The 13,830-nt window shown below is 54.5% G+C and overlaps 1 protein-coding gene across 5 annotated transcripts in view; it reads left to right on the top strand.

Moving 5' to 3' along the window:
- The window catches only part of MCF2 (MCF.2 cell line derived transforming sequence), a 50,157-nt gene that overhangs the window by 3,969 nt on the left and 32,358 nt on the right, over positions 1-13,830 (top strand). For 4 of the 5 annotated variants that reach the window (XM_058032462.1, XM_058032460.1, XM_058032459.1 and 1 more), the window contains exons 2-4: positions 5,127-5,195; positions 5,715-5,829; positions 10,158-10,248. In XM_058032462.1, the coding sequence (XP_057888445.1) occupies positions 5,127-5,195; positions 5,715-5,829; positions 10,158-10,248 (275 nt within the window). Of the gene's footprint in view, positions 1-5,126; positions 5,196-5,714; positions 5,830-10,157; positions 10,249-12,220; positions 12,405-13,830 lie in introns of those variants that run through there. The other variant, XM_058032464.1, reaches the window with a different exon arrangement.

The following is a 13,830-nucleotide window of genomic DNA, read 5'->3' as shown; positions in this document are numbered from 1 at the left end:
TGCTCAATGACGATGGGGAGGTTACTGATGTCTGTACATTTTTATTGGGTTTTGGAGTGTTTTGTGCTGCGTGGCTCTGGTCTGGGGGCTGGTTGTGTGCGCTGGGAAGGTGTGTGCTGCTGGCACTGCTGAATGTGCCTCTGCCTGCACAGCTGGCAGGGCAGCCCTGCTGCTGATGGCAAACACAGGGATGCTCTCTTTGGTGAGGGAGGAGTGACTGGAACTGGAAAAAGGAGAAAACCAAAGTACATTGGGGCTGTTACATGTTAGAAATGCAGGAAACTAGATTTTCTCAGCTCCCACACTGAGGCTGAATCCAAAAGAGGGGGTGTTGGGAACCTTTTATTGCATTTCTCGCAGCTGACGTGAATTCATGTATGATGGAGCTGGCTTTTATCTTCCCAATTTGTGCTTCCTTTGGTGTGATATCAGAGCGGGGTTTCTCTGATTGGCCATGGAAGCATCACAGCATAGCAGGAGGCAACAGCTCAGCCCTGGTGCTGCCTAATTTGCTTTCGCTTCACCTTTTCTTAGCAAAGCTTCCCCGGTTTCTCAGCTGCTAAATATAAATTGCAAGAGATTCCCTCCCCACCACCCCCAGGCCTCAAAACTCCATGGTCTCCAGCAGAGGGGATCTTCTAACCTCCCCTGAACTCCCTCCCCTTCCTCATCTTCCTCCTCTTCCTCGTCCTCCTCATCCCCTTCCTCCCCTTCCTCCTCTTCCTCATCTTCCTCCTTGTCCTCCTCGTCCTCCTCCTCCTCTTCCTCCTCCTCCTCCTCCTCCTCCTCCTCCTCCTCCTCCTCCTGCATGGCTCAGTGCACACTGGGTGTGGTGGTGCCACCCTCTTTGGGCACAGGCTCCTGCTGGAGGGTGGCATTGGGCTGTCCCATGGGGACACTCTTCCTTGGGTCACTCGCACTGCCTGGGTGATGTTCCTCAAACCTCAATTGCACCCAGTTAACATTTTCTATTTCTTGTCTTCTTTTCCTTTCCCAGCACCTTTTTTTTTGCCTTTTTCCTCTTATCCCCAGCACGTCTAAATCGAAGCCTTTTGGAAAGGTGGTTGTGGTTTTTCAGGAGCTCTCCCTTTTTGGCTGTGTGGTTCTTGGGGAGCACAGCCTGGGCTGGGAGTGGGGCTGTGTCTGCTCTGAAGCTCTCAGGCACACGAGCCCCAAAAGGGCTCACAGGAGAGGCTCAGCCCTGGGTCAGAAGATGGAACCATCTGCTGCTGCTGCCCACGCTGTGTTGGAGCAGGTGCTTGGGGACAAGGGAGAGAAGGAGCTTGGAAACAGAGTGAGCTGTTCTTTAAAAATCCCCCCAGTCTGAGAAGAGATAATTTAGGGAGTGCTTGAGCCTGGTGAGGTGACCAGGCCATCACTCCTAGGGATGGACTAATGTGGTGGGATTTGATGTGCAGGACTCCAGGCCTTGCAGGGGCCATCCCCCTCAGGATCAGCCCATCACATCTCCCATAGGACAGCCATTTGTAAAGCTCATTGCTGGCCTTTCCCTGGGAGGAGAGCTGCTGTGGGCTGGCTGTGGGCAGGCAGCAGTGCCTGCAGGCTGGGGATGGGCAGGGGATGGGCAGGTGAGCCCCTGGCCACAGACAGGAGGGAGCTGTCCCCAGTGGGGACCAAGGCCCTCGCAGCACTCACAGGCGTCCAGGCTTTCTGCCATAAATATTGTAGTGTGGCTTTTGTGTCCCCACTTGGCACAGGGAATGGCACACCGGCTGGAATCCCAGGGAATTCCATGGCTCTGCCCCGTGCCCAGGTTGGACCAGCACCTGCAGCAGGGTTCAGCAGGTATTTATCACTGCCCTGGGTGCCAGTGTCACACACACAGCCATGGGCACCTGCGGCAGGGGGTTCAGCACTGCCCTGGGTGCCAGTCTGACACAACCATAGGCACCTGCAGCAGGGTGTTCAGCAGGGTTTAGCCAGTCTCACACACCATGGGCACCTGCAGCAGCTGGTGGCTTGGGGCTGCAGGGTCCTCCCTGCCCTTGGCATCAGGGTGCCCATGGCCCTTTGCCAGCCCTGCTGGCACTGCCTGTTCTGTCCCAGGTGGGCACCTGAAGCCAGTTTGCTCCTGGCTACCCAAGAGTTGGCTCTCACCTGCAGGAAGCAGCCCTAGGACCTTGGCTGTGCCCAGAGCAGGTTCCCGAGTCTCCTTGTGGGCAGAGCAGGCTGCGTGCAGGAGCACAGGGAGCTGCTGTGTGCCACACGTGCCCTGGGCTGTGTCCATCTCAGCAGCCTCGTGCCACCTGTGTGTGCCAGCCCCTCCCAGGGCTGTGTGAGCGCCTGCTCTGCCTGTGCCAGGGAGAGTGTCCTGTGCTGGCCAGGACAGACTGACAGCAGAGTGTCCTGTTCTGAGCAGGACAGACAGACTGACAGCAGAGTGTCCTGTTCAGGTAGGACAGACAGACTGACAGCAGCCCAGCAGTGTCCTGTTCAGGTAGGACAGACAGACTGACAGCAGAGTGTCCTATTCTGAGCAGGACAGACAGACTGACAGCACAGTGTCCTGTGCTGGCCAGGACAGACAGACTGACAGCAGAGTGTCCTGTGCTGGCTGGACAGACTGACAGCAGAGTGTCCTGTGCTGGCTGGACAGACTGACAGCAGAGTGTCCTGTGCTGGGTAGGACAGACTGACTGACAGCAGCCCAGCAGTATCCTGTTCTGAGCAGGACACACAGACAGCAGGGAGAGTGTCCTGTGCTGGCCAGGACAGACTGACAGCAGAGTGTCCTGTTCAGGTAGGACAGACAGACTGACAGCAGAGTGTCCTGTCCTGGCTGGACAGACTGACAGCAGAGTGTCCTGTGCTGGCCAGGACAGACAGACTGACAGCAGAGTGTCCTGTTCTGAGCAGGACAGACAGACTGACAGCAGCCCAGCAGTGTCCTGTCCTGGCTGGACAGACAGACAGCAGAGTGTCCTGTCCTGGCGGGACAGACAGACTGACAGCAGCTCAGCAGTATCCTGTTCAGGTAGGACAGACAGACTGACAGCAGCCCAGCAGTGTCCTGTCCTGGCGGGACAGACTGACAGCAGAGTGTCCTGTCCTGGCTGGACAGACAGACAGCCGGGGATAGCAGGGTGCTCTCGGGGCTGGTGCCAGCCCTTGGTTCCCAGTGTTTGCCCTCAGGCTGGGCTCAGTGGCTGGCACAGGGCGGGTGCCAGGGTGGGTGAGCTGCCCAAGGAGTGGCTCTGGTCACAATCAGGCTCTTGTTGTGCCTGGCCTTGCCCTGGGCACATCCTGCTCCGTGTCCTGTTGGGCTGTCCCACAGGATGGGCACAAACCCCTCCTGCACCTTGGCAGGGCTCTCAGGGCTCTCGGTGCCTTGTGAAACCTTTGAATGATGGTTTTTAAAGGTTTAAAGGTTTTTAAAGGCTCCCTTTCTGCAGCCTGTTCCCTGAGCAGCCTCATTGCAGTGCAGATAGCAGTGACAGCAGGGCAGAGCCCAGCCCAGCCCTGCCCTCCTTTGCTGCCAGCCTGGGGCTGCTCTGGGGTCCCAGCCCAGGCCAGGGGGGCTCTGGGGGCAGCCAGGGGGGGCTTTGGGGCCTGGGGACCAGGCAGCCCACGCTGGTTGGTGACAAACACATGGGCACAGAGTGGGCTTGTGTCCTGTGCTTTCAATGGCACGCACGTTTGGTGTCATCTGGTACGTGTGTTGGAGCTCATTAAGTTGTTAAATGTGAATTTTATCAGTAAGAAACCATTGACCTGGCGAAAAAAGGAATCAGCAAATAGAGGAGAAATCTCTTGCTGCTGCTTGTCCTCAAGCTGGGTGAAGAGGTTGAATGAGAGACAAATATTTGAAATATCTTTGCAAGACAAACTTCTTCCTCACCAAGAGCAATTCTAGGGCCTGTTAAAATCAAGAATGTTTCTGTAGATGCCAGTGGGGCTGAGGCTTCATGCTCAACAAGCAACAATCCCGTTTTTATCTGCAGGAGGGAACCCAGCAGTGTGTGTGGCTGGAAGGGCAGAGAGCAGCCCTGGCTGGGGAATTTGGGAGGCACAGAAAGCCCCAAACACACCTGGGGAATTTGGGAGGCACAGAAAGCCCCAAACACACCTGGGGAATTTGGGAGGCACAGAAAGCCCCAAACACACCTGGGGAATTTGGGAGGCACAGAAAGCCCCAAACACACCTGGGCTGCAGCACCCACAGCCAGGGCAGGCCTGGAAGCCCTGCAGGTAAAGGAGAAGTGACCAGAAAGCTTTTGAGAACAGGGAAATAGAACAAATATTGATTATGCTGGAGTGTGCTGAAGTATGCCGCCTGTCTGATCTAAAACAGCCAGAGATTATTCCCTAGGACCAACTCTGGGAAATAATCAGTGTTCAAAATTTGATTATCAGAAAGCCCAAGGACTTTAATCTGTATAGATGTGCTTCAAAACATTTATTTGCAGGAACAAGGATATTTGGTTTTTAGCTGTCATTCCATGTATAGATAATCCAGGCAAATGTCTGCCAGCTGTAGGCTCCTGTGGGGTTTGGTCAGTGTGGGCTTTGTTCCCTTCTCCCAGGGAGAGGTGAGCTTGTGTGTGTTGTTGTGCTGTGCTCCATTGCCTCTGAATGATGCTGGTGCTCAGTGTGCCATTGCAACAGCCCTGCCATGATTTAATTAGGAAGAAATCTAATAACTGAGCATAGGGACAGCAGCCTCTGCCACGGCCCTGTGCCAGGTGAACGCCCGCTTTAGGAGCTGTTTGTGCAGCATTAAGGGCTGTCCCAGCCTGGCCCAGGGCAGCAGCTCCCAGCAGGGGCTCAGCCCATGCCTGGCCAGGGCTGGGGGCACGGGGGGCTCGGTGATGCAGGCAGTGGCGTTGCTGACTGCAAAATGCCAACATTGCACTGGGGGTGGGTACCGAGGGGAGGGCAGTGCTCCCTCGGTGCATTTGGTGCAATGCATCTGCTGCTGATTTGTGGCTTTCACCCTGCTGCAGTCATTAGAAACATGAGAAATAACATCTCTAAGGTCTATATATCCTTTATTACACAATTTCATGTGTAGTTTAGGGAAGTTCCACCTTTGGATTAACTCGTTGATAAATGTGTTTGCTTTGGGTTTGTGCTTTATTTTGATTGCTGCTTTTCCCTTTCTCCAGAAACTGCAATACCCATCTGTGCAAAGGACATCAGTGATGATCTGATGAAGGAGTTTGCCTTTCTGTCTGGTGAGTACAGAACATCTTCAGGGTCCCTTTTTCCCTGTGGTAGTGAAATACTCCAGAGAAAGTTCTTGCTGTTTGTCAGTGATGCTTCCCACAGGCTGTTAGCCACCAGGTGGTACCCAGTGCCACGAGAAATGCTGTTAATAATAAATCCTGGGGGCCTTTGGAACAGCAGATTGGGTTTCTGTCTCGTGCCACTGTAAAGCATTCTGACTGCCAGCGCCCCATGCATTACCAGCCCTGTGCTGTGAAATGCATTTCTGTAGGCTCCAGAGCAGTGTGTGTGTTTGCCCTCGTGTTTCTGATTTCTTGTGCTGTGCTGTGTGAAGCACACTCAGAATGAAGGAAATGCTGGTGCTGAATGCATTTGTTCCAGCACCTGTGAGTTGGGCTCAGAGGCAGACTTGGCTTTGTTTGGCTGCCCCGGTGCTGTGAAAGCCCTGTGCCAGGGGCAGTGAGTGCCCTGAGCTGCTGGTGCCCCTCAGCAGTGCCAGGGCAGCCTCCAGCCCTGTGTGTTTGCAGGTGGAAGGGGCAAGGACAAGGCCTGGATCATCACCCTGCCCGACAACGCTGGCTTCAACCAGGTGCCCGAGGAGAGCGTGGCCAGAGTGCTCAGCTACCTGACCTCAGTGCCCAGGTAGGAGCAGTGCCAGCCCTGGGTGGGCACAGAGTGCTCAGCTACCTGACCTCAGTGCCCAGGTAGGAGCAGTGCCAGCCCTGGGTGGGCACAGAGTGCTCACCTGCCCGACCTCAGTGCCCAGGTAGGAGCAGTGCCAGCCCTGGGTGGGTACAGGGTACAGAGTGCTCAGCTACCTGACCTCAGTGCCCAGGTATGAACAGTGTCACCCCTGGGGTGGGCACAGAGTGCTCACCTGCCCGACCTCAGTGCCCAGGTAGGAGCAGTGCCAGCCCTGGTGGGCACAGGGGGGTCCTGCCTGCCTCGGGCAGGGCTCTGCAGGTACCCCAGGTGGGTGAGGGCTCCCTCAGCTCCCAGAGCAGGACAGGGGTGCCAGCCCTTACAGTGTCCAGGTGTTGTGTGTGCCAGGAGCTGCAGGGAAGGAGTGGGCATCATCCCTGTGACCTGGCAGCTGGAATGTACCGCGCATTTACTTGATTAAGTTTCTAATTAGCAACAAGCTTTCCTCAAGCTTTGGCGTGTGTCACCGCTTAAATATAGCATGGCACTGCAAAATAATGTTTTGGCGTGTACAAATAGGGAGTCACTGCTGTGGAAAAAGAGAAATGGAGCCAGAGGAAGAGACTAATTGCAGAACAAAGCCTTTGGGGTCCCTGTGGCAGCTGATGGCTCAGCAGGGAGCAGCAGCTCCCATTGCCTGCCCGTGTGCCAGGGCTGAGCTGCTGGCACTGCCCGTGCCCCACACAGGGCTGTGGGCTGCATTAATGGCCCTCCCATTCCTGCTGCTCAGCCTGGTGACTCAGTTACCTGGAGTCCTTCATTCTCTGCAATAATGCCTGTTTTGGCAAATTCTGTCCTGCAGGGAGAGCAGGCTGGCAGCAGCTGGATGGGAGCTTCCCAGCAGCAGCTGCTTTGCAAGAAGTGTGGAGTGTTCAGGCACCTCTGTTCAAAAAACAAAACCCAGAAAGGAGCCTCTGGCTCCTCTGCCCTCTTTTTGATGGACTCTGAGGGTTCAAGGGCTCCTGGCCAGCAGGAACAGGAGCCAGGACCTTGCCAGGTGTGTTCACCCTGTGCAGGCAGCCCTGGTGTGTGCATCTGCCCTTCCCAGCTCTGGCTGGCTCTCCAAGGCTCCTCATCCCACCCTGGCATTAGCATGATGGGCACTCCTGCTGTCCCTGGAATGGGTCAGACTCAATCCAGAGACTAATGAGAGCTGCGAGCTCGCTGGTGACTCAAACACGTTCAGCATGTTTCAGTAAAAGCCCTTTGATCATCCTGCTCGGCTCCTCCTGCCCCCACAGCAGCCTGCCCCGTGTCTGACCAGCTCAGGAACGTGTGCTGCCCAGCACCTGGGGGCTGCAGGGCTCAGGGACCAGGCCAGCATCACCTGGTGAGGGCGGCAGGTCTGTGCCAGCCCTGGGTGCACATCCCCAGCAGCATCACGTCGTGGGGTTGCAGTCAGACTTTGGCCAGAAAGCCCCTAAGAGAGGGAAATATTTCCCTGCCAGAGGTGTTTCATTTCCCCAAATATCAGGGTTGGGTGGTATTTCATTTCCCCATGTATCAGTTAGGTGGTATTTCATTTCCCCAGCTATCAGGGTGAGGTGGGTGCACCCACACCTGCTTACCTGGCTGTGCAGGGCAGATGGAAACCACACACCCCTGCCAAGGAGCTGATGGTGCCCTGCCTGTGCAGCCTGGGAACACCTCAGGGCCGGCAGCTTTGTGGTGTTCGGGCAGGCTGAATGGTTTGGAGTATTTTGGGTGAATTCACGGGGCACCCTTCTCCTGGAAATGGCTGCTGGATAAAGGAGCTGGATGCTGGAGGCTGCTCCTCAGGGCAGGAGCATTCCCAGCAGAGCCAGGAGGAAGTGGCTCTGCAGGCAAGTGAATTTTGGGTGTTCCTGGGAACTGCTGCAGGCAGGAGGCAGCTGCAGGAGGTGCCTGTGTGCGTGAGCTGGAAGGGAGAAGGAGCAATGGGTGCCCACTTTGTGTTCTGTGCTCATCCAGCTCCAGTGGTGCAAAGCTGCCAGGGCAGGTTTGGAGCAGGCATTGGGAAGCATTTATTGCTGAGGGGGTGTCAAACACCAGAACAGTTTCCCTGGAGATGCCATTGGTTCCCCAGGCTGTCAGGGTTCAGGGGGCATTTGGACAATGCCCTGAACACATCTCCTGGCTTTGGTCAGCCTGCTCAGACACCTGGACAGGTTATCACTGTGGGTCCCTTCCTGCTGAAATGTCACATCCTCTTCTGTCCTGTTCTGTTCTCTCTGACTCACAGCTTGTTGGTGATTGGAGAGGCTTTGGTGATTGGACAGGCTTTGGTGATTGGAGAGGCTTTGGTGATTGGAGAGGCTTTGGTGATTGGAGAGGCTTTGGTGTTGGGACAGGCTTTGGTGTTTGGACAGGCTTTGGTGATTGGAGAGGCTTTGGTGTTTGGACAGGCTTTGGTGTTTGGACAGGCTTTGGTGATTGGAGAGGCTTTGGTGTTGGGACAGGCTTTGGTGTTTGCTGCAGGCTTTGGTGTTTGGACAGGCTTTGGTGTTGGGACAGGCTTTGGTGTTTGGACAGGCTTTGGTGATTGGAGAGGCTTTGGTGTTGGGACAGGCTTTGGTGTTTGCTGCAGGCTTTGGTGTTTGGACAGGCTTTGGTGTTTGGACAGGCTCTGGTGTTTGCTGCAGGCTGGAGTGAGGTGCAGAGTGCTGAGGGCTGTGACACAGAGCAGTGGCACAGTGGAGGTGCTGGTGCCTGTAAATATCCCTGGATTTCAGCATTGGGCAGGTCCTGGTGCTCTGATCCCACCAGCACCAGGGACCCTCTCAGGGCTGTGCTCAATCTCACAGCTGCAGCCTCCAGGGTCCAATTTCAAGTCCTGCAAAACATCCCAGGTCTTTATTTTCAGCCTGGTGCATCCAAAAGTGACAAGAAGCACCCAGAGAAAAGCAATCCTTGCCCAGGTTATCTGTCTGCATCTTCCCGCTGCTGGATGCAGACAAAGAGCCCTCAGAGCCTTGGTAGAAAGCACTGATTTATTTTTATTGTCGCTCTAAAAGGTACATCACAGCCTGGAAATCGGATAAACTTGCAAGGCCTGGGTTGCAAATGGTCCCAGACTTTCTCCACGGGCCTAGAGTAAATGACAGATTTCTCTCAGTGGGTGTCAAGGCTGCCAGACTGCTGGGAACTTCCCTCTGTTTCTGTAAGGGAACTGATAAAATTCCATTAACATGCTCAGAGGTGCTCCCTGAGCATAACCTTGTCCTGAGTTAATGACTTCAGCTCTTTTAACTGGCACTGCACTACAGCCTGGCTGCCTTTTCTGCATTCTGGGGGTTGCATTCAGGTTTTATTATGATTACAGCAGTTCTGTGTAAACACAGTTTATTTTTTTTCACTTACAGGCCCTTAGGGAACACCAGGGAAATTGGGAATTATTCTTTATAGCTCAGAGACATAGCTTTTGAAATTTTAGAGTGTGCTGAAAAACCCAAGGGTTTTATTTTTGCCTCAAACGAAAGGATCCTCTGGCCTGCTCCCACCCACCTGGGTCACTTAGCCCGTGGTGGGGATGAGCAGAGCAGACAGAAACCTGCAGAGCTGTGTCACACTGCCCAAACCATTCTAAGCAAATAAAGGTTTAGGCTGAAAAGTCACTCACCATGCTCAGACTTTATTTATGTGTTCTGTGTGTGGCCCATATGTAAAATCTGATGCTCATTTTCTCCGCTCTTTTCTTCTACTTCAAAGCCACGGAATGAGTTCAAGTGAAACCTTTGCACTGTGGGTGTGAGGCTGCAGATCCATAGGATGTGGCACAGGGTGCCTTCAGTCAGCTGCTGTTGTGAGTCAGGGGGAATTGGAGTCCTGTTCCCTCTGAGCCCCACTGCCAGTTCCTCTGGAACGGGTCTGTCAGGGCTGCAGTGCCACAGAGCAGAGCAGCAAGATGTGCCCTGAATGAAGCTCCTGCGCTGCCTTCCAGTGCCTTTGTCCCTTTCCTGTAGAGAGTTTCCAAGTGTTGTCTGCCTCGTGCTGCCTCTGAGAAATCCCCCGTGTTTGCCTTGCCCAGCGCAGGGGTTAGCAGGGATGGTGCTGATTTTTCCTCATGTTCAGATGGAATTCCCTGGGCTCAGTTTGTGCCTGTTGCCCCTTGTCCTGTTGCTAAGCTCCACTGGAAAGAGTTTGGGCGTTCGGGAAATTTTTTTCAAAGGGAATTTCAGAAATACTAAAATGGGGTTTGCATTCAGAGTTCTTGGATTTTGGGTTTTTTTGTGAACAGAGTCACTTTTCTTGGAACGTTACCTGGTTATTGGTATTTTCTTATCTTGCAGTCAGCATGAGTCTGACACCAAATTTATCCTAATCCTGGACAGAAGACTGGACACATGGACATCAGTCAAAACGACTCTCCAGAAAATAGCAGTAAGTGCTCTTTAATGTGGATTGCTCTTAGTCACTCTGCCTTTGTGTGCCTCCTTCAGAAAACTCTGGGAACCAGAGCAGTGCTGCTCCTGCTTCCTCTCTAGGCAGCACTTTGCTTTATGGCCCTGTAATTAATTTGTGTGCATAAATGAGCTGTTTGTGTGTTCATTTGCTTGCTTGATGCATTTCCTGGGGTTTATACTCTTTTGCACTCATTGAAATGTGTTTTGTGCCATATTCTTTGCTTTTGATGGGTGGAAAATTTTGCTCTATATATGTTCTTTCTTGACACTGTTATTAGTTTATTTTACCTAATTGTTGGTGACTGAAAGTTTTAGGTTCTTTAAACAGGCTTCACAGGATTTGTATGTGGGCATGGATGGAAAAATCAATTTTAAAGTGTATGGATGCATTAATGTGTTTTAAATGATGTGGTACAGACATGCATTAAGCATTGGCAGGCTCCTGTTCTGAACACAGCTCAAAGGGGGTTTGTGCAGTTCTGCATTGCTCTGTGTCTGGGCACCAGAGCTTGGGTTTACAGCAGAGTGTGCAGCTGTAGGAAAGTCACATTTATGGGTGCGTGGGGAGCTGACAGAGAAATCCTTTCCCAGCCACACCGTGCCATGGGGGTGGGTCAGTGGGAGTATTCTGGGTGCATTATTGCTGTGCTTGTTTCTGCTCAGTCATTGAGGGGTTAAAGACATTGGTCCATTGAGAAGGGATGAAGGGGATGTACTGAGACAGAAAATGCTTGCCTGGTTCTGATAAAGTTAGATTTACGGTATTTTGAATGATCGATGCTGCTACAGCTGAAGTTGGTGTTAAAAATGCCTGGCTTGCTGGCAGTTTGCTGCTCAGCAGCCCCCAGGAGGCAGAGAGGGTTCCCTTTTGCAGTGGGAATGAGGTCCCACTAAGAGTATTTTGGGTTCTGCTTTTTCTGAATGTCAGAAACTGAACTTGCAGGTGTGGTTACCATACCACTAGAGAAGAAGCAGCATTTAGAAAGTAGTTCTTTAAAGTGATCATCAAAATTCAGTCCTGCTGCCAGCGTTTGAACAGGTGCTAATACCAGGAGCATCCTTTAAGGATGAAGGACTTGCTTTGCATAGTCTGGAAGTGTCAAATGGGAAAAAATCCTGTCCTAATTTGTAGCTTCTACAGAAGTGTCATTCGTTTTGTGTTTAATAAGAAAATGTAATGATGTGGGCAGCCACCCTGTTTGTGCCATGTGTCCATGTGGAGAGGTGACTTTGCCTGCAGTATCAGGGCTGTCCATGCAGAGAGTGGGAGGTGCTCTGTGCAAGGAGGGATGCAGGAAACCTGTGTCCACTGCATCTTAAGGCTTGGGAATATGGTGTTAAACACACAGTCAGGTCCTAAATGGCTGTCTCTGTGTCCAGGAGGTGTAAGGACAAAAATTTAAGACTTGATTTTTTTCCCAGTCACGCATCATGAGCCCTGATGCAATTTAAAAAAAAATCTTTTCTGATCTTTGTACAATTTTGGAGTAAAGGAGTGCCATGAAGCTGAATTTAAAGCACAGACTGTGTCCTATTTTTTCCAGCATATGTATATGCAAGTGCAGCTCTGCGGTTGTGCATCTGATCTTGAACATTTCTCTATCACACCGTACAGATTTTTGTTTTAACTCTTTCTGTATGTCTGCGGTTGCCTGGGCAGAGCAGGCTGGCGGTGCTGTGGGAGGTGATGCCGGGCAAGCCTCGGGTTTGGCCAGGGCATCCTTCCTCGGTTCACCCCCAGAAGCCCGAGCAGCTGGAAAGGCACCTTGGAGATCGCGGCGGGGGGAAAGGGAAGGCTGCGAGCTGCGAGTCAATGCTCCAGCAGAGAGCGGCTGCAGCGTGATTTTTGGCATTCCACCTTAAAAGCAAAGCCGGCGCTGGGGAGGAGAGCGGGGCTGCCAGCCGGGAGCCGGCAGGGCTGCTGCCTGCCCGAACCGAGCCGAGCCGAGCCGAACGGAGCCGCTACGTGCCGGCCCCGGCAGCGGGGAGAGCCGGGCAGCGCTCGGCAGCATCCCTGCATCCCTGCATCCCATCCCTGCATCCCCGCATCCCCTTCCCGCAGCATCCCCGCATCCCTGCGGGGCCATGGCGGAGGCGGGCCCGCGGCGGGGCGGGCGGCCCGCCCGGGATGCGGTAAGGCTGCGGGCCCGCTGCTGCGGGCACAGGGGGACAGCGGGGCACCGGGGCAGGCCGGGCACGGCCCGCAGCGCTCGGGCTGCGGCGGCGCGGGGGGAGCCAGCGGCGGCATCCTCCGTGCGGGAGCGGCCGGGCGCTGGGTGCCGCTGGGGCCGCGGGTACCGCCGGGTATCGCCGGGTACCGCTGGGTACCGCTGGCACCGCTGGGTATCACTGGGTACCGCTGGTACTGCCGGGGCCGCTGGCACCGCTGGGTATCACTGGGCACGTTGGGTACCGCTGGTACCGCCGGATATCGCTGGGTACCGCGGGTACCGCTGGGTGTTGCCGGGGGCCGCCGGTACCGCTGGGTATTGCTGGGTACCGCCGGGTATCGGTGGAACCACTGGTACTGCTAGGTGCCCCGGGTACCACTGGGCACCCCGGGTACGGCCGGCACCGCTGCTGCCCTGGCTCCCGGCCCGCAGCCGCAGCGGCTCCGTCATTGCTCCCCCAGGGCAGGAAAGCCGCGGCACGGAGCGGCCCCGCACGGACCCGTGCCCGGTGATGCTGGCAGCATCCTCGGGGGTTAACCATGCACGGACCCGTGCCCGGTGATGCTGGCAGCATGGCAGCATCCTCGGGGGTTAACCATGCACGGACCCGTGCCCGGTGATGCTCACAGCATCCTCGGGGGGTTAACCGTGCACGGATCCGTGCCCGGTGATGCTGGCAGCATCCTCGGGGGGTTAACCGTGCAGGATCTGTGCCCGGTGATGCTGGCAGCATCCTCGGGGGTTAACCATGCACGGACCCGTGCCCGGTGATGCTGGCAGCATGGCAGCATCCTCGGGGGTTAACCGTGCAGGATCCGTGCCCGGTGATGCTGGCAGCATGGCAGCATCCTCGGGGGGTTAACTGTGCACGGACCCGTGCCCGGTGATGCTGGCAGCATCCTCGGGGGTTAACCGTGCAGGATCCGTGCCCGGTGATGCTGGCAGCATCCTGGGGGGGTCCATCGTGCAGCCGGCTGGAGTAAAGGTAGCAGAGCGCTTGGGGGTTTGGCTCTGGCTCTGGGGAAGTTAAAGGCTCGGATTAGCAGCACTGTGTGCGTATCCTGGCATTTTGTTGCGTGACTTTTCCTTTAAGGGGCAGCAGAAAGTCATTAAGTTCAGTACCTGGATAAGGACTCCTGCCTCTGTCTGCAGTGCTCGGAAAGAAACTTACTGGAGGATAATACTTTGGTTTTTTAAATTACTTTTATATTTTTTATTTATTGATTTCCAGCCTCATGGATGCCCCAGTGAACTGCAGGGAAGAATAGTGTCTGAAAACGGAGTTCCTGAAATTAGCGGAAATGTTGAAATGCCACTAAATGTGTCAGAATGAGATATCCAGTAACGAGGCAGTAACTGTGATCCTTTCAGTGTGTGTCCTTTCTTGT

The sequence above is a fragment of the Melospiza georgiana genome, chromosome 12 (genome assembly GCF_028018845.1).
Source record: "Melospiza georgiana isolate bMelGeo1 chromosome 12, bMelGeo1.pri, whole genome shotgun sequence".
NCBI classification, from domain to species: domain Eukaryota; kingdom Metazoa; phylum Chordata; class Aves; order Passeriformes; family Passerellidae; genus Melospiza; species Melospiza georgiana.
This window is presented reverse-complemented; position numbering and strand designations above follow the sequence as displayed.